Consider the following 27,522-nt stretch of genomic DNA (forward strand, 5'->3'; position numbering starts at 1 on the left):
TGGGGAGTTTCTCCCATTCTTCTCTGCAGATGCTCTCAAGCTCTGTCAGGTTGCATGGGGAGCTGCACCGCTATTTTCAGGTCTATCCAGAGATGTTAGATCGGGTTCAAGTCCGGGCTCTGGCTGGGCAACTCAAGGACATTCAGAGACTTGTCCTGAATCCACTCCTGCTATGTCTTTGCTGTGTGCTTAGGGTCATTGTCCTGTTGGAAGGTGAACCTTCGCCCCAGTCGGAGGTCCTGAGCACACTGGAGCAGGTTTTCATCAAGGATCTCTCTGTACTTTGCTCAGTTCATCTTTGCCTCGATCCTGACTAGTCTCCCAGTCACTGCCACTGAAAAGCATCCCCACAGCATGATGCTACCACCATGCTTCACCGTGGGTATGTTGGCAGGTTTCCTCCAGACGTGACGCTTGGCATTCAGGCGTGACGTTTGGCATTCAGACCAGAGAATCTTGTTTCTCATGGTCTGAGAGTCCTTTATGTGCCTTTTGGCAAACTCCAAGCGGGCTGTCATGTGCCTTTTACAGATTCAAAGTAAAAAATAAATTAATCAATGTGCAGGGGTATGAGGTAGATATGTACATGAAGGCAGGGTAAAGTGGCTAGGCATCAGGATAGATATGATTGTAAAAATGTGTGTTTTGTGTTGTTGGTATGCATGTGTATGTGCATATGTAGTTTATGTGAATGTGTGGAGCGATTAGTGCTTTTTGAGGTGAGGTGAGTTTACCCTCTTTCTCCTGTAGTCCAGGATCAGCTCGTTGGTCTTACTGACGTTGAGGAAGAGGTTGTTGTCATGGCACCACACGACCAAAGTCTCTGACCTCCATCCTGTAGGCTGTCTCATCGCTGTCGGTGATCAGTTCTACCACGTCGTGACCGATGGTGTTGGAGTCGTGCGTGGCCACAGTCGTAGGTGAACAGGGAGTACAGGAGGGGGTTAAGCACACAACCCTGATGGGCCCCCGTATTGAGGATCAGCGTGGTGGTGTTGTTGCCTACCTTCACCACCTGGGCCCGTCCCGTCTGTAACTAGATCCTGGACTTCCTGAGGGAGGTGTTCAGTCCCAAGATCCCCATCTTGGTGATGAGCTTGGTGTTGAACGCTGAGCTGTAGTCTATGCACAGAATTCTCAGTTATTTCCCCTCTTGTCCAGGTGGAAGAGGGTATTGCGTCATCTGTGGATCGGTTTGGACGGTATGCGAATTGGAGTGGGTCCAGGGTGTCTGGGATGATGGTGTTGATGTGTGTCATGACCAGCCTTTCAAAATACTTCATAATTACAGATGTGAGGTTATCTTGGAGTTCTTGGAAACAGGGACAATGGTGAGGACAATGGTTAGAGCACGTGTCAAACTCATTCCATGGAGTGCCAAGTGTCTGCGGGTTTTCGCTCCTCCCTTGTACTTGATTGATCAATGAAGTCACTGATTGGTTAGGAACTCCCCTCACCTGGGTGTCTTAATTAATCTTTTCACATGTTAGTTCCAAATATCTCTAACGGTCGCACCCATCGTAAGTTGTTTCATGCACATGATGTCAGAATGCACTCACTGTTCCTAAATGTGATTTACTCAACAGAACAGTTAACACGCTCTGCCTGCTAATTATCTATAGGCTATGTTTCAACTTGTCAATGTCAAATTATTTTCTAACAAGTTGTATTTTCTAACAACATTTTTGAATTAAGGTGTGTTCCACCTCCTCATTTGTTCACATAGAAGTAGCCCATTTCACTGACAATTTATATTTGAGGCTTAACTGAGCTGGACAAACTTCCCTCTTCGAGGAGAGCCCTTCCCCATTTTTCCCGCACATCAAGTATGCTGACATTTGCGCAGTCTTGCACGAACTGGCACATTTCATGTTGTGGCTGGTGCTCATGCTCACGCGCTCACGTTCCTTACAAATAATAACTTTGGACATGTGTGCGTTCCTATTATCTTATCTTTATATCATGTTGTCGTTTCTACTGTAGCATACATGTATGTATGGAGCATAATGTATTTACAGTTTTATTCACATGTTTTCAAGTTCTTGTGACAAATAGTGCATTCCAATTATTGCATAGATTGTAATGGACACGTGTGTAAAATACTTTTTTGAAGGTTGTACTGATTATATTGAGCTAATGCTAAGCTATTTGCCAGCTATGTGTGGCGCAATTTTTGTTGACATTATACAATGCATTCTGGGTGTCACGTAAACATCCGTAAGACCAAAGATGTTATAATGAGGTGATGGAATGGTTCATTCATCTTTTGAATAAACTTCCGGAAGTGAATGATCGTAGACGACACAGCCCCTTCAAGATGCATACTGCAAACAGGCCAAACTCATCTTGTTCCCTCTTTGGTTGATGCGAGAAAAAAAAAACATGGCGGCGCGCACAACTACTTATTGTCGGATTACTTTTGATTTCTAGAAAGTGTTTTACTAAATTAATTCGATCAATGTTGAGATCACCTGTAATGTGATGAATTATAAATAGTAATTGCTATTAGCTAATTCATATTGTGGTTTCTGTCAGCCGAGAGTTCTCTAAATATGACCGCTTGTGTTACATCAATCTTTCTTCAGGACTAATGTAGCCTACATTTTCTGGTTTTGATGATTGTGTATGCTGTCGCTACTTCTGTGAATGTCTGAACATTGCATCCAAAAATAAACTGGTCATATTCAGGACATAACTTTGTAAGGCCTGTGTTTGTGCAAAATGTTTCTGTGAAAAACCAGTGTGGCTAATCAATCGTAACTAGACGTTCTAAATAACTATTCTAATCACACCGGTTTGATTGTACGCTGCAGGGACCACTGTAGAAGGATCTCACCTGTTTGTTGGTACATGTGGAAAGGTTAATTGGACACATTGAAAGGAAATAATGAAAACCAGCATACTCTTGGCCCTCCATGGAATGAGTTTGACACCCATGATTAGAGGAAAGAGCAAACCTTCCTTTTTGGTTTACACATCCTATGAATTCACTCTTCATAATGGATGAAGCACATGTGTAATACATTTTATAATGCCTTCATATGATAATGTTAACTTTTTTCTGTGACAAGAGATAGTTGAGATCATTGAAGCCAGTACATGACATTTCATTTGTGTCTGGCTCTTCTTGAAATGTCATTGCTCTTTGAGTTTGATTGATGGATGTCTTTGCCAGTGTCTGCTTACCATGTCTCTGTCACATTCTGTTGTTGGCATTGTCGGTCTCTGGGAGGATTTTTCTGTTATTGGCTGTTTGTTAGAATTGACACTAGTTCACAAAGCAGGTGAAGACCCACACTGGGTTTGGACTAATATGAGGGGAAACACTGTTTCCCAACAGAAGATGAAAAGCTTTGGATGTAATTCCAGTGCTCCGTTACGTCAGACAGAAACTTGATAGAAGAAGCCACCCCATAACTGTGCTATAAAAATATTTGTGGTCAAAATATGGGAACGGGTCTTAGAAAACATCTACCAGAAAGTCTTCAAAGGATTTAGAAATACATTAAAACACAAATGTTGAAGTAACGACCCTGAACTAATATCAACACTTACATTTCGTTTTGGAGAAATTATTTGCCTTCTGCAAGTTTAAATACATTGGTCTGTGCCTTGTAATTCCTTTACCAAAACTCGCATATCTTAAAGATTTCTTTCCGAATTTCTCTCCCTCATGAGGAGGAAGAATAATGAAAGTTCACAGAAGTAACAAGTAAAAGTAGACCTCAGAAAGTACTCACACCCCTTGACTTTTTCCACATTTTGTTGTTACAGCCTGAATTTAAAATGTATTCCATTTTGTTTTTGTGAACCTGGCCAACACACACTACCCTATAATGTCAAAGTGGAATTATGTTTTTAGACATTTTTACACATTTTAATTTTAAAGCAGAAATGTCTTTAGTCAAAAAGTATTCAACCCTTTTTGTTATGGCGAAGCCTAAATAAGTTCAGGTGTAAAAATTTGCTTAAGTCACATAATAAGTTGCATGGATTCACTCTGTGTGCAGTAAGTGTTTTAACAATATTTTTTAATGACTACCTCATCTCTGTACCACACCAGTGTTTCCACTGCAGTCTTTTATGTGGCGCTGCGCCATGGCAAAATCATTGCAGCAATGTCCAAAAAATATGGAACATGAAAATATATATCTGCAGAAAATATATATCTGCAGAGGTGCACTTTGAAGATGCTAAGACCGTTTACATTTACTTTCCCTCTGCAAAAAACCCCAAGTAATTAATAGAAAAACCAGACTACCCCATAGTAGAACAGTTTATCCATTTACCTAGTCGACTTGTTGTTTTGTGTTCAATGCAAGGGAAATATTCCTCTCGAGGAGCATTCAACTCAACTTTTTTTGAGTGACTTAAATTCTGATTGGACAGATTTACATTTTTACTTGAGCAAGAGAAGTGGCAATTCTCCCTTGGCTTTGCCACCACGTGTTAATAGGCAAAAAGGGGGCATGTATGTTGACATTAGAGGTCGACCAATTCTGATTTTTCAACGCCGATACCGATTTATTGGAGGACCAAAAAAAGCCGATACCGATTAATTAACTTTTTTTTTGGGGGGGGTGTGGTGTGTGTGTGTGTGTGTGATATATATTATTACATATATATATATATATATATATATATATATATATATATATATTTGTAATAATGACGATTACAACAATACTGAATGAACACTTTTATTTTAACTTAATATAATACATCAATCTATTTAGTCTCAAATAAATAATGCAAAAACAAAGTGTTGGAGAAGAAAGTAAAAGTGCAATATTTGCCATGTAAAAAAGCTAACGTTTAAGTTGCTTGCTCAGAACATGAGAACATATGAAAGCTGGTGGTTCCTTTTAACATGAGTCTTCAATATTCCCAGGTAAGAAGTTTTAGGTTGTAGTTATTATTATAGGAATTATAGGACTATTTCTCTATACCAGTTGTATTTCATATACCTTTGACTATTGGATGTTCTTATAGGCACTATAGTGTTGATAGGCTTGAAGTCATAAACAGCACAATGCTTGAAGCACAGCGAAGAGCTGCTGGCAAATGCAGGAAAGTGCTGTTTGAATGAATGCTTACGAGCCTGCTGCTGCCTACCACCGCTCAGTCAGACTGCTCTATCAAATATCAAATCACAGACTTAATTATAATATAATAACACACAGAAATACGAGCCGTAGGTCATTAATATGGTCAAATCCGGAAACTATCATTTCGAAAACAAAATGCTTATTCTTTCAATGAAATACGGAACCGTTCCATATTTTATCTAACGGGTGGCATCCCTAAGTCTAAATATTGCTGTTACATTGCACAACCTTCAATGTTATGTCATAATTATGTACAATTCTGGCAAATTAATTACGGTCTTTGTTAGGAAGAAATGGTCTTCACACAGTTCGCAACGAGCCAGGTGGTCCAAACTGCTGCATATACCCTGACTCTGCTTCCACAGAACGCAAGAGAAGTGACACAATTTCCCTAGTTAGAAGAAATTCATGTTAGCAGGCAATATTAACTAAATATGCAGTTTAAAAAAAATATATACTTGTGTATTGATTTTAAGAAAAGCACTGATGTTTATGGTTAGGTATACATTGGTGCAGCGACAGTGCTTTTTTCGCGAATGCGCTTGTTAATAAACCATCACCCATTTGGCGAAGTAAGCTGTGATTCAATGATAAATTAACAGGTACCGCATCGATTATATTCAACGCAGGACAAACTAGATAAACTAGTAATGTCATCAACCATGTGTAGTTAACTTGTGATTGAGATTGATTGTTTTTTATAAGATAAGTTTAATGCTAGCTAGCAACTTACCTTGGCTCCTTGCTGCACTCGCGTAACAGGTAGTCAGCCTGCCACGCAGTCTCCTCGTGGAGTGCAATGTAATCGGCCATAATCGGTGTCCAAAAATGCAGATTACCGATTGTTATGAAAACTTGAAATCACCCCTAATTAAAATCGGCCATTTCGATTAATCGGTCGACCTCTAGTTGACATAATTGTAATCCAAACCCAACCCTCATGTAAGTCGTGATGATCTCCCATAACTCTTTAGACGAGACGGACTTCATGATTAAAATGATCCTATTTACACTTTGTAGTACATTTTTAAACTAGAATATCATATCAATACCACAATTATCACATTGGCCATTTTCAAAAGGAGAATTTGCTTTTTTGATTCAGTCGCTCTTTGATTTGGAGTAGATATTGAAATTTTTTAGAAAACGTGGTCACACAAAAAAAACGGGATTTTACTGTCATTCTGTTACCAAATTTGATATATGCACTGTTCTTCGAGTAAATGTGTTTTTGTAACATTTTCTTGGGAAATTGTTAAAAGTAGTCCTTGGGCATAGAGTTCTATGGTTTGTTTAACTTTGCAATCAATGGTTTTTGTTTTGGCATACTTGTAAAGTGAAAAATCTGAGTCTGTCATTCTGTTACAGTGAGGTGCCCTAACACTTATTTTGCTTTGTGAAATGGTCCTTTGCGGCATAACACTTGCTCTATTTATTGAATTGCCTTCACAACAAGTTCTAGTTTTAGAAACTGTAATTTACAAAGATCCGAGTTTTCAGATTTCTATATAAAGTGCACAATTCCTCTCCCTAAGTGATGATGTTTAGGTGTTTTTTGTTGTCGTAAAGTGGTTTATCTGGGTATCTGAAATCGGTGGTTTCACCCTCCTTTTCCTCCTTCCTTCCACGATAGGTTTCCAGGAAGATGCGGCTGTGAGCTTGCTCAGAGTGCTGATCCTGTGGGTCTTCACCTGATCGTGACCATGGGGATATGGCCGGGGGGTGTCCGGGCCTGCATTGCAGGCCAGGAGAACTGCTCTGCCAATAATGAGTCCAAAGACTACTGTTACTCAGCCCGTATCCGCAGCACCGTGCTACAGGGCCTACCCTTTGGAGGGGTCCCCACAGTCCTTGCGCTGGACTTCATGTGCTTCCTGGTGAGTCTGCCTAGAGATCTGTCTTGCCTGTATTTCAAATAGATTCCCAGCTCCATTCCAGTGCTGCAGGTTTTTCTCGCTCCCCTGTAGTTAATTTATTGATTTATGTCACTGATTCATTGGCCAGAGATTCTACTTCCCTGGGATCCCAGGTCTGTGTACAGCAATACTTCTGACCTGAAGGTGCGGATTTGAGAAAAGGGGTCCTAGTGACTTTATGCTAACCTGCAATGATCACATAGGTATACAGTATCTATGTTTATGTACAGTGCCTTTGGAAACTATTTAGACCCCTTGACTTTTTCAACAATTTGTTACATTACAGCCTTATTCAAAAATGGATTAAATCAACATTTTCCCTCAGCAATCTATATACAATACCCCATAATGACAAAGCGAAACAGAATGTTTTGCAAATTTATTTAAAAAATACTTATACTATTGTGTCCTTGTCATTTTAGGTCTGAATCAGTCCCCGATTTACAGGGGAGGAAGGGTATGGTTTGACAAATCTTATTGAGTCTTATTAAAATCCCTTAAACTTTACACCCACCAACTATGGATTTCAAATTGGACAAGTCGGTCAGTGAGTTCAATGGTACCAATTTTTTTTTACCAGTCCTAAAGGTTTGGCTGTACTACTGGTGTGGAACAGGATGCTCCTGTTCATGACTAATTGATGGTAACATCCATAGTGCTTTGTGACCATGGGAACAATGGATTGACCTACATAGTGACTGACTGTCTAGCAGTGGCGTTATTCAAATGAAACTGTATTGTCATTGGGGGTCACCTCATCTCCTGGTGTCTTTTAATGTATGCTACATTCACACGGCCACATGCTCATCTCCTCAAATGCTCAAATGTATTGTAAAATGTTACTCGGCAGCCAAGGTCACAAAGTGATGGGTTATGGCTGTGCCTTGGTAAGCATTATCAATAACTATATATGTGTCCAGAATGTGTTTTCACCCAAAATGACAGGGTCTGGTGACCGAATTAGTGTTCCAAAGACATTTCGTAATGTGTGTTCTCAAAGATCCCTGTCTCTCAAGGATTTTGTTTCTCAGGACAATGTCAACTTTGACATAAAGCAGCATATAGCAGGTCCCCTCCCAAAACAGGTTTCTGTCTATTCCTGGGTAAATAAAAGTGAAATAAAATATACTAACAACATGGAGACAACACAATGAACAGATGAAAAGGCTTGTTTCGTCAATTTATTTAATATTATTACTCACGTCTTTGTCAGCGCAAGGGAAATGTGAAATATATATGCAAAACTCTTCCTCTTCCTCTTCAAAAATCTTCCTCTTCAGAGTGACGTGAGTGTTGGCCTTTTTATACTTTGACATTTTTGAATTACCCTTTAGAATTAAGCACCAATGTTGCTCCTTTCTATTGTCATCCTCTAATCATACTACATTTACCTCCTATAATAAGAAGTGGTGTCTGAAATGATTGACACCCTTGATAAAGATGCACAATAATGACTGTATAAAATACATAGGTCAAATACTGAGCTATATTGTATGCAACAAAAAAAAGGGTACATTTATATTTTATACTAATACAATTTCTCAGAAAGATTTTGTTCAACATTAAAAAAAAAAATCTCAAAGGTAGGGGTCAAAATGATTGACATCCCTAAAAATTCTTATAAGTCGAGTCGAAGGCTCCTTAATTAACAGCTTCTACCCCAAAGCTATAAGACTGCTGAACAATTAATCAAATGGCCACCCAGACTATTTGCAGCTACTCGCTGTTTATCATCTATGCATAGTCACTTTACCCATACCTACATGCTCAAAATAACTTCTAACCTGTAACCCCACACATTGACTCGGTACCGGTTCCCCCTGTAAATAGCCTCATTATTTTTATTTGACTATTTTCACTTTACTTTATTTAGTAAATATTTTCTTAACTCTTTCTTGAACTGCATTGTTGGTTAAGGGCTTTTAAGTAAGCATTTCACAGTAAGGTCTACACCTGTTGTATTCGGGGCATGTGACAAATACAATTTCGATTTGATTATAAGTAAAGTAGTCAAGTTTTGTTTTGGTTGTGTTTCAGATTTTGTGCTCAGTAGAAATGATTTGTAAATGTATTGTCATTTGAGTCACTTTTATTGTGAATAGAATGTGTTTCGAAACACTCCTATATGAATGTGAGTGAGAAATTTAGAGGGTCAAAGATCATACCCCCCAAGATATGCTAACCTCCCCTGGTTTTGGTAATGGTGAGAGGTTAGCATGTCTTGGGGGTATGATCTTTGAGCCTCTAAATTTCTCACTCACATTCATGTGGAAGTGTTTAGAAACACATTATTCTATTCTTATTTACAATGTCTCCACAAGGACCACAATAGATCATTTACCATTTAATTTCCATTGGGCACAAAATAATCTGAAATGCAGCCAAAATGAACCAAAAAACATCAATGAAGAGGAAAATCCTATAACATTACTTTCCTCTGTGCTTTCAGGTGCTTCTCTTTGTCTTCTCAGTACTGCGGAAAGTGGCCTGGGATTATGGACGCTTGGCATTGGTGACAGACGCTGACAGGTAGGCCTAACAAATGACACTGAGGTGTTACATCGCACGCGCACACATGTATACTGCCCTGATGTAGTCCTACTGGGCATTAGCCCTTGTCTGTTGAATTGTGAGAATTACTTGCCTGTTATGACTGTGTGCCTTAAGTAACCCCATCACCATTCCTTCCTACCTCTTCCTTCAGGATTATTGGTTTGCAAGTCATTCAGGGAGACTGAATGACTCACTGTCACTTATATACTACTCATTTCTGGAGCTGTATATGAACAACGACTGTCTGTGCTGCAGGATTTGCTCACACAGCAGAGCAACAAAATCTTAAGGGAATATTTTCACCAGTTTATTATTGTAACCCCATGGGATACTTATTAATCAATTATGATTCATCTATGGTTTGAGTATGTTGGTTATAAATATGGAAATAATTTCTAACTAGTTAGCATACTTACTGTAATTTACTGTTGTATCAAATCGATCACCTTGAATGTAGATGATCTGATGCAGTGCATTAAGAAGAGAAATAACACGTTTTGAACTCCTCGAGTACTGAATCAGTCATTCACTGAAAACTGAGCCTTGTCATGGTCGCTCTGCTCATATCGACGTCATTATTTCTCCTCCAGGCATTTCCCCATGCAGAGACACATGCACATACATACTTTGGACATGGTCAAAAGACAAAATGAAAGGGTTAGCTATCTGCCTCCATCTTATTTTTATAGGGTTAGCTAGCTATCTGACGTTAAAAGTTGACCATGATATTATACATCAGTGATCATGAATTCATGAATTTCATCGACCAATTTGTTCCATAAAACAAGTGTATACTTAGAAGACCTGTCCAGGCAATCCAGTGTATACTTGCACTCTGTAATGACGATGTAGGAAACTTTCTAGCAGTTGTCCTTTTGGGCTTATGTCCTACTGGGGGAATATTACCAAATATACTCCATACTTGCTGCATGGTCACTTTTGCACAAGATTGAGAGAGTTGGCCTTGCCCAACCAGACACAGTCTTATGCAAGATTTTCAAAACTGCCACAACAAATTAGTTTGGAAAAATATTCGGTAGCACTTTTATAATAACGCCACATAATAAAGCATTGATAATGTATTCATTAATTGTTTATTAGTCATTACCACCACATTTGTAAATGTTAGTAACCTAGTTATTCACGCATTTATAAACAACTTTTAAAGTAGGTCTATTTGCGTGGCCTCATCTAAAGTGTGGGCTATTTATACTTTATAAATAATTCATAAATGTTTTGAGTAACCATTGTAATTTCACAAAAAGATGCACATGCCATAGTAGACATTCCAGCAGTACCTGATGCTCCATAAGGTCTCAAAATGGCCCTAGAACATATTAATGGTTAGAAAATAAGCACACAGTACAGAGGATGCTTAAGAAAATATATTGAACATTTTATTCCAAAGCTGTTTAATATTGTAATGTCAATTCATACACACTCTTTGCTGAGTAAAATAACATTTTAGTCTGAAAATGCTAACATAAGCATAATTTGTTTCTACGGAAACCAAATTGTAGTTTGAGGTCACTCCTTAGAGCAGTCTAATCTCGTGTAATTTGGTCAACTACGGGATTACATTTTTTGTAAAAAATATATATATTTGAACTTTATTTGGACAGGAAGTAAATTCTGAGACCAAGGTCTCTATTCCAGATGAGCCTTGCATAGTTCTGGTCCATAAGTGAGTCCCAGTTTTCAAAGTCTCCACCCTCGCAAAAGGAACCCCCCCCCACACCACCACCACCAAGAATTAGCTGCACATGTGCATGGGTTCACTTCATGACGCTAGAGCGTGGTAGGTACGGGACCAAAACAGTGAGGGAGTTTAGCCTTGCGCTTCAACGCTCTTGTTGCGGAAATTGACCCACTATGCTGTTTACTTTGTGCACCTACGTCATATCACTGAGTGTACCTGTAGCCCTTTACGCTCGTACCCGTATACATGTTGAAAATAGCAGATTTTGGCACTGTTAAGCACCTAAAATGGAACACAGTGGCTGTACAGTAACATGCTATAAATGACATCAGAGCTCAGGCTTTGCGCTGTATGGGTTTTGACTGACAGCCGTTCTGAACCTGAGCACCAAACGCATCAAGAAGTTGCCCCCATCCCTCCTGCTAATTGGGCAACTTTTGCACATTTTTTGTTTGAGTGAGGGAAATGCTGTAAATTTAAGGGACTCAACGAATTTTGAAAGATGAGACACTGAGGATTATAATACATACATACCAATTTCATGTCATACTACTGTAGCAAGTCAAACACCTGTAAGTCCAAAATGTGCACTTCACATTTCCATATCATGAAACTCGTCATATACAGTGTCAATGTTTAGAAGCACTATGTTTGATGTACAGTTACAAGATGACATGGCGTCATTCCCTGGGTTGTTCTGAACAGAATAAGCCTATGTTTGTCTATTGTGAAGAAAATTTGCCACGGGACACGCACCTGAATGCACTCATGACTGCTTTCTATGAGCACCAAAATTACAATCTGTTTCTCTGAATTGCCCTGTGAAAGCCTTACACTTAAGATTATATTTTATAATTTAGCTAGTCGTAAACAACAACAGTAATTGTGTGGTGGGGGATGCAGAGTTATGTTCCAAACCAAACAACTACCAGTGTCTCTGCCCTAGTTCCTCAAGGGCACAGCTAGGAGAACAAACAAAAAAACACCTTATAGTTGAAGACTCTTCTTTGAGTCATAAAACTGCAAAAAGACAGATATTAAAATAAACGATAAAAAAAAAAATCTACCTGCAACGGAGTATGCTGGGAAATATGAGAGGCCCCTCCCACATCTGTGGATACTACATAGATTTAACTCCCTGTCTCTGGTTATTCTTAATTGAGTAAAAAGTACTCCGTCCCAACTAACTCCAGAGAGCGTATCACGCTGAGGGGTTAAAATAACTCAAGTGGAATCAATTTAATCCTAACAATTTTAACACCGTGATTTCAACTCTCCTTGATTAACTGTGTACCAATCCTGGATGGCCCCTTTTAAGAACAAAAATAGTTGAAGACTTATTTGGTTATTTTAAAGTGACCTGGGTCTGCTCATGGATATGATGTACGAGATTTCTAAGTGCTTCATGTCCTTTGAAATAGTTATGTCCTCCCATTCATTTAAAGGACAGAGAGGGGGGCAAACCGTTTCCTGCTATAGTCCCACAGCTGACTGAACAATCTCTTTTGCGCCACATACTTCCTGTTTTCTTGTCTGTCCCACTCCCTCTCCCTTGTCACTCCCTACACACACACACACACACACACACACACACACACACACACACACACACACACACACACACACACACACACACACACACACACACACTAGTGCTGAGTGATTTCATGTTTTTTGAGGTTGGTATAGTTACGGTTCGGTTTTTGAAAAATAGTCACGTTTTTCAATATCGGTAAGATTTTTGTTTTTCTTCTGTAACTACACAGAATAAAACAATTGGCTAATAAAAGCCCCATGAAGGTAGTGACTGCCAATATTACTGCCTATCACTTAAGTCATTCACAACTTTACTTCCTCTCATGCGGTCTGTGTGTGGTCTTGTTCCCCTGAATTGCATCAACCAATGTGCAAATTTCTGCTGGTCCATGCTGGGTTCGGTGTCCCAAAAAGTTTCCCAGCTTTCCCAAAAATTACGCCGCTGACAGAAGCGGAGCCACTACCTGCGTCGGCCATATGGTCACGTACTGCACAGCGCTGTTGTAACTTTCCACCGTCTGGCTTGCACAGCAAAGCTGCTCTACAAGCAAACACATTTTGGGCGGGAAAGAGAGGCAAGCACCTAATGCTATATTAACTGCTCCTGCGCCTAGATGGAGAAAAACGCACCCTTTGTCTCTGTGTATGCCCAGGCAAGAACGGGCAGCTGTCTGCACAGTGGATTGTGGTCAATGTACTTAATTACCACATTTTCTGCACTTAACTATGTTGAACTTCCTACAGTTTGTACTGGATTTGATTTCTCTCTAGAGAAAAACAGCGTGTTGAGTTCAGATTTAAAACGTTGGTCAATGAGTTGTAAACCGGGCCCACATTTTTGTAAATCGCTCAGCACTAACACACACACACACACACACACACACACACACACACACACACACACAGCTGTTTTCTTGCTTTCAGGGGCTCTTTCAGAGCTGTGATGAGGCAGGGGTCACCAGTGTCGGAGTTGTTGTATGTCCGTGTGTGTGGTGAGGGGATTGTGGGGTGACATCTGATCAGGGCCCATGTGATGTGATGGATCGCCCCTCAACCTCACCCCGCCTATGGCTCTTATAAACCTGTCCTGCTCCTATACATTGTCTAACATCTAATTTGTTGACACTTCAGGATTTCTATCCAGGACTAACCTTAATGAAGTAATTGTATACTCCGTTTCATGCCGATTATGCTCATTTTTCCTTTTTTTTTTTTTTTCACTGAAGATCGAAGAAGCGTTTCAACGGATTGGAGGAGCGGGAATAGTATGTTGTTTTTAAACACGTTTTGATTATCTCCTGGTTTTCTAATGTCGTCTTCTCTCTTCCCTGGTTGCTTTACTGTCCTAACTGTACTTGTCCTGCCCACTGGTGGACTAACACTCTCTTTTTCCCTTTCAGATGTGTGTGTGTGCTTGCAATCCAATTCCATAATGTACTGCATTCAACTCCAATTGGGGTGTCCTGTGGGTTGGTGTGTGTGAGAAAGAAGGTGTATGTGTATCTATCTTATTAACAAGCAAGATGGTTTGGTGTGAGGGCTCTGTCACTGCTTTTTGCTGTGGATTTATTGGGTGTCGACTCTGACTTTAGTTAACCCACCATAAGTGCCTTGTGTGTCATTAACCATACTGTTGACTTCCACCAGTGTATCTGCCATGGCTTCTGATGCTTTGACTGTCACCTAACATATGAATCTTTTGACATGCATGCTTCCTTTTTACATATTTGAATATAACATAGTCGGAGAAGAGAAAAGGGTAACTATGATACACTGAGAGCAAATAATACAAGGTAAAAGGTGCATCAGGGTGGATGTGAACTTCCCTAGGCCCTCTTGCTGTGGCGTCTTTGTGAATCCTTGTGACATTAGCTGTGATGATAGCACCTCCCGAGTGGACCCTTTATTAGACCATAAGAAGCCAAGTTCTCAATAGGCTGGGTTCTCAGTCAAAAAATGACCCCTTCACTCTGTCCATTCAGGGCCATGAAGGGGTCAATAAAGACAGAGGAAAGGAATGTTTTCAGATTGGAATCCAGCTAGAAAGTGGAATGTGGTCTTCTGTCCTGACAGATAAATGCCCCCATTTCTGTACATGTCGTCATTGGACTAAGTTTATTGTTGGACCGTGGTAGATCTTCTGTTGTAGGATGCAAGAGTGGGAGATTACAATATACACCCAGTGCTGCATCTAAAACACAACCTATTTGTCGACTTTGGGCCCTATTCAAAATCGCTAACTGTCTTTCCAGAATAGGTCAAAAACAAATCCTACCCTTCAAGAAATTATGGAGTAATACTGTTGTTGTTGAGGCCAGGCACCACACTGATTGTGTTTCCCCCCCTTAATCACAATCACCTAGGCTGTAGAGCACCACTCTGGAGGTGTCATAATACCCGTAAAACCTAGCAGTCAAACAGGGAAATGGTTCCAATCATTTTTTTAACCATTTTTCCCACAGGGGATTTTATAAAAAATAAAACAATGGATGTGTTTCATATAGGCTTACCCTGGTGTGAAGTTTTGATAACCATGTAAATCTCTCTCGGTCAATTTGATTGTATCAATATATTCGGCTCTATTTACTCTCGGATTCGAAAATGGTAATTAGCATCAAAGTAGATATCATGCAAAACTACAAATCCCTGCAAGGTCCTGCACGTTATCTCTAGCTGACACCTTTGCTAAAAGGTATTGTGTCAATTTAAAACTTGCACAAGACAGTTCACAGGACTGTCAATTTTAAAGAAATGTAGCCAATTTATTCATTACTACATTTAGCTAACGTTAGATGGTTAATCCAGAGATGACCTTTGCCTTGATTCGGCAGTCTCGTTCAGATCATCATGGCATTTGTAGTTCTTTATGATAGCCACATTAGCAGCTAATTAGCATTTCATTTTTGGGGGGTAAATACAGGCAAATATATTGATCAAAGTCACCTTGACCGAGAGAGGTTTACATGGTTATCAAAACTTCATGCCAGGGTAAGCCTACACGAAACACAGCCCTTATTTAAATTGTTTCTAAATCCCCTATGGGAAAAATCTATGGTGGAAAAATTATTGGGACCATTTCCTTGTTTGACCTCCTAGGTTTTATGGGTATTATGACTCATACTGTGGTACTCTATATTTAATCCTGTAAATCCATTTTTCTGGAAACTGTCATTGTCAGTCATTAGGGGCGGCAGGTAGCCTAGTGGTTAGAGCGTTGGACTAGTAACCAGAAGGTTGCAAGATCGAATCCCCGAGCTGACAAGGTAAAAATCTGTTGTTCTACCCCTGAACAAGGCAGTTCCTAGGCCGTCATTGAAAATAAGAATTTGTTCTTAATTGACTTGCCTAGCTAAATAAAGGTAAAATAAATACAAAACATTTGCCCATAGTGCCTGGCCTTGAGTTGCAGTTTTTTGTTTTAACATGTTGTTTGAGTACATAACCCAAAACAGGCTTTCTTGTAGCGTAATTTTTTTTTATTGCTCATGATGAGAAGACAGTTATAAGGTTGATTTTGAATACGGCCCTTGGCGTTTTTAAGCAAAAGACAATGCATGTCCATTGCTCAGTGGATATCATTATGCATATCAAAGATGGTACACTACATGACCAAAAGTATGTGGACACCTGCTCGTCGAACATCTCATTCCAAAATCATGGGTATTAATATGGAGTTGGTCCCCCCCTTTGCTGCTATAACAGCCTCCAATCTTCTAGGAAGGCTTTCCACTAGATGTTGGAACATTGCTGCGGGAACTTGCTTCCATTCAGCCACAAGCATTTAGTGAAGTTGGACACTGATGTTGGGCGGACCATGACTACTCCTTCACCAAATTTTACAGTTGGCACTATGCATTGGGGCAGGTAGCGTTCTCCTGGCATCCGCCAAACCCAGATTTGTCCGTCGGATTGCCAGATGGTGACACGTGCTTCATCACTCGTGAGAATGCATTTCCACTGCTCTGGAGTCCAATGGTGGTGACCTTTACACTCCATCCGACGCTTGGCATTGCACATGGTGATCTTAGGCTTGTGTGCGGCTGGTCGGCCATGGAAACCTATTTCATGAAGCTCCCGACGAACAGTTCTTGTGTTGACGTTGCTTCCAGAGGCAGTTTGGAACTCGGTAGTGAGTGTTGCAACCGAGGACAGACGATATTTGGAGCTGCGCTCTTCAGCACTCGGCTGTCCCGTTCTGTGAGCTTGTATGGCCTACCACTTCACGGCTGAGCCGTAGTTGCTCCTAGACATTTCCACAGTATTTACAGTTGACCGGGGGGGCAGCTCTAGTAGGACGAATTGACTTGTTGGAAAGGTGTCATCTTATGACGGTGCCACGTTGAAAGTCACAGCTCTTCAGTAAGGCCATTCTACTGCCAATATTTGTCTGGAGATTGCATGGCTATGTGCTCGATGTTATACACCTGTCAGCAATGGGTGTAGCTGAAATAGCCAAATCCACTAATGTGAAGGGGTGTCCACATACTTTTGTATATATAGTGTATTTCCTCAGGCATGTTAGGCAGCACAATGCAATGGTGGCCAACATAGATCGTTCAAAGCCTTTCTTCTGTCTGAAAATTATAGTGCTAGCACACAACCATTATTTGGCTTGAGGGTACCCTCAATGATACCTACCTTATTGTCTGGATGCTTGGCATACTTGGGGCACCCTCAGCCAGAGTTGTGTTGGTCTGAGTTGCACACTGTGTATGTCTCTTGTCCTATTGAGTGAGGGGTAACCCTTTACTTGATACCTCCCTGACAAGGCAGATTTCATAAATCGTCATTACACTGTTGGCTGATTCTATCAGGCTTTACAGTCATGACACAAACCATTATCTAGACATCTATCCAGCCCCACGAGTTTGATGTTTGTGTAGCTACTAATGTTGAACTTGTGGAGCTGGACATCTATTATGTCATTCACATAGCAGCCTTGTTGATGTTGACCTTGGAGTGGGGAGTTCAAGTGAAATGTTGTGTTTTGTTAGTGCATAGTATCTACAGTAAAAAGTCAAATGTAGGATTATGTCATGTGACAATGACTAAATGAACTGTTTTCTGATTGACGCCTCTGTGCGTACCAACTCAGCAATGCTTGATTGGCCATTAATTCCGCTGAGGATGATGGGATCTTGAATGTGTCATGTTAGACCCTCAGAGAGATGGAGCGTTTATCAAACTGACTATAAAATATACACAGAACGGCATGGTTCTACAGACATTGTTGAGTAACTGTTATGGTTTCATTAATACATTTACATTTTTGATGATAAATATGCAGTAGTGAAACATAATGTGGGTTGGGGTCAAATTATATTTAAATGTTGTAAATTCAGTAAGTAAACTCACATTCCAATTTTCAGTTTACTTTCTGAATTGATGGAATTTAAATGGAATCGACCCCATTTGCTTATCCTCTAGCCTCTATTCCATTCTGTTTCAAACCACAAATGAACAAACTAAACCACAGTTGCAGGACCCGGTCCTGCCTTGTTTTCCGTGCCTCCATCAAAGCCTGACACTTGTCCTCTGTTTTCAGTGTTGCCTCAGCTCTGCATTCTGAGACGCCAGACCGCTATGAACGTCTCACTTCAGTCTCCAGCTCTGTCGACTTCGATCAACGGGATAACGTGAGAAATCCCTCCCTACTCCCTCCCTCCGAATGTCTCCCCACCACTGAGGTTGTCTCCTACTGGTCACACGTGCATCTCTTTAAACGACTCCATTGGCTTTGCCTCCCATCCCTGTTAAATAATGCAAGATAAGCAGAGGACTGTAAAGCCGCTGGCTGCCAGCCTTGGATGTAGGTGGAGTCAGGTCCGTCAGACACAGAGTTCCACTTAGTGACTCCTGATAGACTCCCCACCCCTTATCGATACAGTACATAGATGTTTTATCATAAGGGAGACTTATCTCCTTATCTCTCTTGACTCTTCCAAGTAATGCAACACAATATTATATATGGTGATAGTTTGAATTAATATCCTTAAGGTGAAATGCCCCAGTGTGTGGAACAGACACTCATACACATTTTCCAACTTGTGACTTTTACAGAAATATAAGCTAAACCAGTCAGTTATCCACATACCAATGTCCCTCAAGAACATTCTATGGAACTCCATACGATATCCCTGAGTCATATGTAGCACTGTAATCACCCTAGTAGGTCAATTCAGGTCCACGTTATCTCTTTCTACCTCCTAGCCTTTTAATCCCAGCTGGTAGGCTAAGGCTCTGCCTCCACTCTCCCTGTCTGTTCACTAAAACTCACATCACGATTGGGCCACTGCTATAGCCGTCCCAATCACGTTGGCTTTACCGCAGACAGTGCCCTGTTTATTGCCCTCTCTGGTCATACAGTACTTGGGCCCCAATGAAATAAATTGCAGATAAAGGAAAACCGTAGTTTAATTCTAAATGTTTACACTGTGTTTGGAGTTTAGGTTTCACATCAACATCCAATGACCATGAGAATAGCATGCTGCTATGTTGGATTTAACACCTCTGAGTAAACCAGCATTGTTTTTTTATTTATCTCCAATTGATTGAATTGTGGCCTAAAAACGAAAACACTTTATAATGCATCACCACTGTCAAATTATTTGATTGTGTGGAATTTTAGTTTAAAAAAAAATCTCCATGTGTTGAAAATGTGACTAGCGACTGTTTTCACCTGCAAGTTTTTTGTTTTAAACTGCATATTTTTCAAATGTCTGATTGTCATTGTGCATGTCTACACTGCAGGGCTTCTGTTCCTGGTTAACTGCCATCTTCAGAATAAAGTAAGTGAGTCTGTTATCAACATTCTATGTAAATACTTGATTGGGAAAAAGCTAGAGATCCTGCATGTCAATGTTGCCCCAAAAATGTGCAACTGAATGAATAGTAATGCTAATGTACTAAAGGCCACCTCTGATCGGAACAAACAGTGATAAATAACTATCGCCCTGTTTCAAAACATTCTTGCCTAACAAAATTTTTAGAATCCTTGATTAATTCTCAGCTTCAATCTTTCTTATCTATGAAATATATCCAGAATGTTTACCAGTCTGGTTTTAGACCAGGACATTGCACCATCTCTGCTGCATCCCAAATACCAAAGACAATATCAGCATGTAAAGTGGCTAGTTAGCTGTAAAATTGCCTAAAGAAGTTGCATTATCAATTTAGGAGTCTACAATCTCACCATGTTCAACCTGTGGATAATGTGCCTCAGGGTGGGGTTTGACATTTGAGGAGATGGTAAACGTTGCCCGCGCTATTGCAATGGGTCGCGTGGTGCATTCTGGGAGAAGGCGCACTCTCCTGCAAAGAGTGAATGGGAGTCTGTTGGGCGCTAGCTCAAAACCCAACATTAGCACGAAATTTGTCATGAAGAAGTACAACATTACAAATCTTTTCCGAAATGTGCGATAATTAACTTGCTATTTGTAATATCGTATAGCTTTGGAATCGTGACATAGGAAAATAGGCACATTTTTTACATCTATACTGACTTTGAGAAGCGATTGCGTGACAATTAGTTTAGCAACCGCGTGACGCAGCATGACAATGTGAATACGATTAATCGTCAGTCTGCTGGGTGTGGTTTTACGTTCCTTTATTCATTGGATTCCTATCTCCTTTCTGTAATATCTCTGACAACAGCACCATGCAATGCACCCCGGACTAAAGAGGCATAAAAATAAGAAAAATGTGCTAGACCCTCTGTTAAATTACACATTTCTCGAGGTAGGAATATCACAAAAATATAATCAATGGTTCATTTGAGAGAAGACATCCTCCCGAGTTATGACATCGGCTAGTATTGAAATCTGACATGTACGATAGACGTTTTTGCAATCTAAATGTCATATTCCTATTAACTTCCAGTGTAATGAGAGTGACTTAATCAGTGCTATGTCCTACCGGACGGATTTCTGTCTGCTTGAACCCCAATAACTCGGATATGTGAACCTTTCCTTTAAAAACTACTTGACAGATCTAACATAATATGTATCTATTGATGGTGTTCAGTTAAGTTTCCTTAATATAACAAAAGATGTTCTCCAAGGGCTGATTCTGGGTGCAGTACTTTTTGCCATCTACATGAACAATTTTGTTTTTTCTGTGAATAGTTGTAAATTGCGCTTGTATGCGGATAATACTGTTGTGTATTTTATTCCCCTCCACCGTGGACAAGGCTCTGTCTGACCTACAGACTGCTTTCATTGTCTTACGAAAAACACGAATTGACCTGAAATTTGTATTAAATACTGGAAAAACGAAGTATATGTTTTCAAGAGCGCTCAACAATGACTCTAAAGATCTGTACCTTGGATGGTGCCCAAATTGATCGTATCTCTGCTTACAAATATCTGGCATTTGGATAACTGAGAAGTTGAGAATAAAACTAGGCTCTATAGCAATAGGTCATGCCTCTTGCTTAATTGTAGAAAGCAGATCTTTCAGTCGCCATTCCTACCAGTCCTAGACTATGGCGACATCTTCTACATTGTTGCAGCTGCCACTTCATTAAAGCTGTTAGATGCAGTGCACTTTGTTTTATTACAGGCAACAGGTTTTGCACTCATCACTGCCTTCCCTATCTGAAAGTAGGCTGGCCCTCTGACGTTGCGTAGGTCAAAACATTGCATTCTGTTTATTTTAAAGCCCGTTTGCTAAAACACCTGTATTGCCTAACATTGTAACTAACCTATTGAAGTATGAAATACCATATCCTGTTGCAGGGATGGCGAAGTCTTGAAATTCCTTCTGTCACTACAGATTTCGGTAAAACTGCTTTTAATTTGAGTGATGTGCGAAGAATCTTCAGAAAACCCTACAGTTGGACGCATTGGTCCCTTTTGGGCAATTCAGATTGTTGGTAGAGGGACCTCTTCACTGGGGAATGTGGTTGTTTTTTAATAATTTTTTTTGTTTGTTGTATTTTGCTTTGTTTCCTATGGTCTTTCCTTGATTGCTTGGTCTTGTCATGTAGGGCTCCCTTGAAAAAGAGACTAAAATTGAGTACTGTAATATAGTCGTTTTTACATTCCCCACAAACGAGAAATGCAACAAACAAAAAAATAAGAGGGTAAATGGCCTTTGTTTGAATTTTTGTTGTTGTTTTAGATGTATCCCTTTTGTACATATCAGTGCGCCACCGGCAATTTGGAAGGGCTGGGTTGTTAAACCATGGGGGCTGTTTGAAATTGAAATTATAATGGTCTTTAACAATGCAAGTGTTAATGAATTTACCTGCAAAAAAACACAGCAAATTCCCACATATAGTAAAAAATAAAAATAAAAAATAAATAAAATCTTGCTGGTCACAGACCTGGGCAGAAAATAGTTGTATTTTGTAGTTTGTTTTAAAATACCAACTTTTAAAATACTCTAGGTAGTCGAATGTAGTTTCAAAAAAAAAATATTCAAAGGTAATTATTTCCTTTGTTATTCAAGTACAGGTTTCAGAAAAGCAAATGATATTTGAAACTATTTTTCATAACTTTCAGAAAACCAAATAATATTGGTAGTGCCTTCTGAAAGTTTTCACACCCATTTCCCCACATTTTGTTGTGTTACAAAGTGGGATTAAGATTTAATTGTCTTTTTTTTGGTCAACAATCTACACAAAATACACAAGTCAAATTGGAAGTGGAAGAAAAATTCTAACATTTAAAAAAATAAATGCTAATTTATCTAGATTAGATTAGTATGCAACCCTCACAGGTGACTCTACATGTTAGAATCACCTGTGAGTTGTGGGCTGTGAGTTTCTGGGTAAGTCTCTAAGAGCTTTTCACACCTGAATTGTGCAACATTTGCCCATTTATTATTTTCAAAATTCTTCAAGCTCTGTCAAATTGGTTGTTGATCATTGCTAGACAACCATTTTCTGGTCAAAGATTGTCAAGCAGAGTCAAAACTGTAACATTCAGTCTTCTTGGTAAGCAACTCCTGTAGATTTGGCCTATTGTCCTGCTGAAAGATGAATGAATCTCCCAGTGCCTGTTGGAAAGCAGTCTGAACCAGGTTTTCCTCTAGAATTTTGTCTGTGCTTAGCTCCATTCAGTTATTTGTTTTTATCCTGAAAAACTCCCCAGTCCAGTATGATTACAAGCATACCATAACATGATGCAGTCATCACTATCCTTGAAAATATAGACAATGGTACTCCGTAATGTTGTATTGAATTTACCCAAAACATAACATATTCAGGACAAAAAGTTGATTGCTTTGACATTTTGTTTTGCAATATTACTTTAGTGGCTTGTTGCAAACAGGATGCATGTTTTGCAATATTTTTGTTCTGTGCAGCCTTCCTTTTCACTCTGTCAATTAGGTTAGTATTGTGGAGTAACTACAATCACAGCCATTAAAATTAATACATTTTAAATTCAGGCTGTAACACAAAAAAAGTTAAGTCAAGGGATGTGAGTACTTGAGAACCCCAACATATTTATTTGATGGCTGCCAAATATTTGAAGAACCAAAAACTACAACAGCTAGTTGAATTAGTCTAAATATATACTGAACAATAATATAAACACATGTAAAGTGTTGGTCCCATGTTTCATGAGCTGAATTAAAACATCCAATAAATGTTCCATACTCACAAAATACTTATTTCTCTCACATTTTGTGAATTTATTTCAATTGACTGATTTTCCTTATATGAACTGCAACTCAGTAAAATCTTTGAAATTGTTGCATGTTGTGTTTATTTTTGTTCAGTGTATGATCATTAGCACATGGTTTGGAGTGCTCTCAGATATGAGTCTTAATCTATATCCTAGAAATAAATACGTGAGGGACATATAATCATCTCAACATTAGAGTATTTCTAAATGACTAACAAATATATTTTCATAATGAGTGAGAAATAAGGTAATATAATAACACTTGACATCAAGTTCTTATACATCTGTAGTTACTTTGATTATTACAATAGCAACATTGGTGTTACATAGGACTTTGGAAATTGTTTTATAATTGCATAATAGAATAATACCATAGTAATAAATACACTCAGCTCATTGCTATGCAATTAAAATGCAATTATCAAAATGTTATTTAACCAACATGCTAATAAAATGTTGCTCAAAGTAATTTGTTTTATTACACAGGCATAAGAACAGTTTAATGTTAACAAAATATGGCTATTAAATGTCGAAAGGGAAAAAATGTAATAACTGCCTTCTTGAATTACCTACAGCCAAGGTAGGTTGAACATCATGTTAGTTTGTACTCTGTGTAAACTGTCTATTTAAAGATGGCAAAGTGTGTGTTTGAAACAAGAGCACTTACCCTCAGATGAAGAAAAAAAGTGGTTCTAAATAGTTTTTTCTAAGCATCCAACTTGCTGTTTGCAGTTTGCAAATGTCTTTGAATGTCTCTGCAGTATTTTCAGGTATCATAAAATCAACTGCTGCTTTCAACCTTTTCAGTGGCATGTTGATAGTCATACTAGTTGAGCGTCACAACTTGGTTATACTTATCTGTAAAAAATATTATTAGTTAATTAATTGGTTTGACTTGATTCTCTACATCCGAGGCAATGGACATTCAGAAGAATGGACATTTTTACAAGAAATTGTGTGTGCTCTATTCATTATATTTATATCTGCAACATGCAGTTCCAGATACAGCCATGCCATTTATTGTTGTCACCTCCAAACAATCTATTTGTTCCTCCCAAAAAATTGTTACTTTACACAAAGCATAGTTTAAAACTAGTTATCCCAGGTCTGCACATAACTAGGTCTCATGCTGGGCTTTAAGTGGATATTAAAATGTAAAAAATTTACCTCCTACCCCTTTCACCAAAAATAAGGTCAAAAGGTTAAAAAATATGGTTCTTGTCTCTGTGTAAATGGGCTCAACTTATACTCCAAAAGTAAACCCACTTCTCCTGCCCTCACCCCACCTAGGGACGAGGAGATCCGGGAGAAGTGTGGTGAGGACGCCGTTCACTACCTTTCCTTCCAGCGCCACATCATCGGCCAGCTGGTGGTTGTTGGGGTTCTGTCTGTGGGCATCGTCCTGCCGGTCAACTTTTCTGGAGACCTTTTGGGTGAGTGTGCCAGATTTCCATTCATTTCTATTATTGAAATGTCCGTCTTGTTTACCTTACAAATCCCTTATTAATGAGATCACCTTAAGTTAAAGACACACTACATCGTTTTTGTTGTCGTCATGTGAGACTTTGCATATAAATGTGACTTCAACAGAGAAATAAACAATGGTACAACATGAAGACGTATTCCATCAGATTTGCACATAGAAGTAGCATATCTGCTCTCCGTTGTACAGTTGGTTTACAAAATATCCTATGACAACAAAAACACACATGGACCAATCGGTCCTTGTTTTGGGTTTATGATATGCCAAAACGGCCCATTAAGGAATTTGCAGTGCCTTCAAAAAGTATTCATACCCCTTGACTTATTTCACTTGTTACAGCCTGAATTCAAAATGGAATCCCATCTATCCACAATACCCCATAATGAAAAAGGGAAAACATATTTGTGAAACATTTTTCTAATGTATTAAAAATGAAATACAGAAGTATTCACACCCCTCAGTCAATGTTAGAATCACATTTGGCAGCCATTACAGCTGTGAGTCTTTCTGGGTACGTCTCTAAGAGCTTTGCACACTTGTGTTGTACAATATTTGTAATAAAAATAAAAAATAAATTATTCAAGCTCTGCTGAGTTTATTAATATATATCATTGCTAGACAGCCATTTTCAAGTCTTGCCATAGATTTGTAAGCCAATTAAAGTCCAAACTGTAACTAGGCCACTGAGGAACATTCAACATCATCTTGGTAAGCAATTCCATTATATATTTGGCCTTGTGTTTTAGGTTATTGTCCTACTGTAAGGTGAATTTGTCTCCGTGTCTGTTGGAAAGCACTGAACCAGGTTTTTCTCTAGGATTTTATCGGTGCTTAGCTCTATTACATACATTTTTATCCTAAAAACACTCCCTCGCTGATGAAAAGCATACCCATAACATGATGCAGCCACCACAATTCTTGGAAATATTAAGTGGTACTCAGTGATGTGTAGAATTTGCCCCAAACATAACACTTTGTATTCAGGACATAGTCATTTAAAAACAATTGTTTTACTTTTACCCCCTTTTCTCCCTAATTTCGTGATATCCAATTGGTAGTTAGTCTTGTCTCATTGCTACAACTCCCCTATGGACTCAGGAGAGGCGAAGGTCGAGAACCATGCATCCTCCGAAACAAGACCCTTCCAAGCCGCCCTGCTTCTTGACACACTGCTTGCTTAACCCGGAAGCCAGCTGCACCAATCTATCGGAGGAAACACCGTCCAACTGACAACCGAAGTCAGCTTGCAGGCGCCCAGCCCACCACAAGGAGTCGCTAAAGCACGATGAGACAAGGAAATCCCGACCGTCCAAACCCGGACGACGCTGGGCCAATTGCGCACCGCCCCATGGGTCTCCCGGTCACGGCCGGCTATGACACAGCCTGGGATTGAACCCAAGGCTGTAGTGATACCTCAGCACTGCGAAAGTTAATTTCTTTGCCACATTTATTTGCAGTGTTACTGTAGTGCCTTCTTGCAAACAGGATGCATGTTTTGTGATATTTTTTATTCTGTACAGGTTTCCTTCTTGTTGTCGCTACCGAGTTCCAAACTGCCTCTGGAAGCAATGTCAGTACAAGAACTGTTCGTTGGGAGCTTCATGAAATGGGTTTCCATAGCCGAGCAGCCGCACACAAGCCTAAGATCACCATGCACAATGCCAAGCGTCGGCTGGAGTGATGTAAAGCTCGCAGACATTGGACTCTGGAGCAGTGGAAACGCGTTCTCTGGAGCGATGAATCACGCTTCGCCATCTGGCAGGCCGACAGACTAATCTGTGTTTGGCAGGTGCCAGGAGAACGCTACCTGCCCCAATACGTAGTGCCAACTGTTAAGTTTGGTGGAGGAGGAATAATGGTCTGGGGTGTTTTTTCATGGTTCGGGCTAGGCCCCTTATTTCCAGTGAAGGGAGATCTTAACACTACAGCATACAATAACATTCCAACTTTGGCAACAGTTTGGGGAAGGCCCTTTCCTGTTTCAGCATGACAATGTCCCCGTGCACAATGCGAGGTCCATACAGAAAGGGTTTGTCGAGATCGGTGTGGAATAACTTGACTGGCCTGCACAGAGCCCTGACCTCAACCGCATCAAACACCTTTGGGATAAATTGGAACACCGACTGCGAGCCAGGCCTAATCGCCCAACATCAGTGGCTGAATGGAAGCAAGTCCCCGACGCAATGTTCCAACATCTAGTGGAAAGCCTTTCCATAAGAGTGGAGGCTGTTATAGCAGCAAAGGAGGGACCAACTCCATGTTAATGCTCATGATTTTGGAACGAAATATTCTTCTGTTAGGTACTTTATTTTAGTTGACTATCATAGCGAAATTGATTTAAATTGACTAACAGATAATTAAGTACAGATAATATAAAATGTCACAAGAAAATGTCTATATACATTGTTCTTTTTTTGTCACCAGAAAATAATGCATACAGCTTTGGGCGGACCACTATAGCAAACCTGAAGTCTGGGTAGGTACATTTTTTATAACACGCTTTTATTATTTTGTTGGTTATTAAACGAATGGCATTATTTGAAAAGAAAGAATGACGGGTAGTTACGGAAAATCCCAGGAGGCAATACTGGTTGCA

General features: G+C 39.7%; 1 protein-coding gene across 6 annotated transcripts in view; it reads left to right on the forward strand.

Annotated features, from left to right (window-relative positions):
* tmem63ba (transmembrane protein 63Ba) overlaps positions 1 to 27,522 on the forward strand; it is a 96,899-nt gene that overhangs the window by 19,754 nt on the left and 49,623 nt on the right. For 5 of the 6 annotated variants that reach the window (XM_023983023.2, XM_023983035.2, XM_023983030.2 and 2 more), the window contains 7 exons: positions 6,742 to 6,985; positions 9,474 to 9,553; positions 14,039 to 14,077; positions 18,358 to 18,448; positions 19,563 to 19,600; positions 24,734 to 24,876; positions 27,351 to 27,402. In XM_023983023.2, the coding sequence (XP_023838791.1) occupies positions 6,812 to 6,985; positions 9,474 to 9,553; positions 14,039 to 14,077; positions 18,358 to 18,448; positions 19,563 to 19,600; positions 24,734 to 24,876; positions 27,351 to 27,402 (617 nt within the window). In that variant the 5' untranslated portion in view covers positions 6,742 to 6,811. The remainder of the gene's footprint in view (positions 1 to 6,741; positions 6,986 to 9,473; positions 9,554 to 14,038; positions 14,078 to 18,357; positions 18,449 to 19,562; positions 19,601 to 24,733; positions 24,877 to 27,350; positions 27,403 to 27,522) is intronic. The other variant, XM_023983041.2, reaches the window with a different exon arrangement.

Source organism: Salvelinus sp. IW2-2015, linkage group LG1, assembly GCF_002910315.2.
Source record: "Salvelinus sp. IW2-2015 linkage group LG1, ASM291031v2, whole genome shotgun sequence".
Classification (NCBI taxonomy): Eukaryota; Metazoa; Chordata; class Actinopteri; order Salmoniformes; family Salmonidae; genus Salvelinus; species Salvelinus sp. IW2-2015.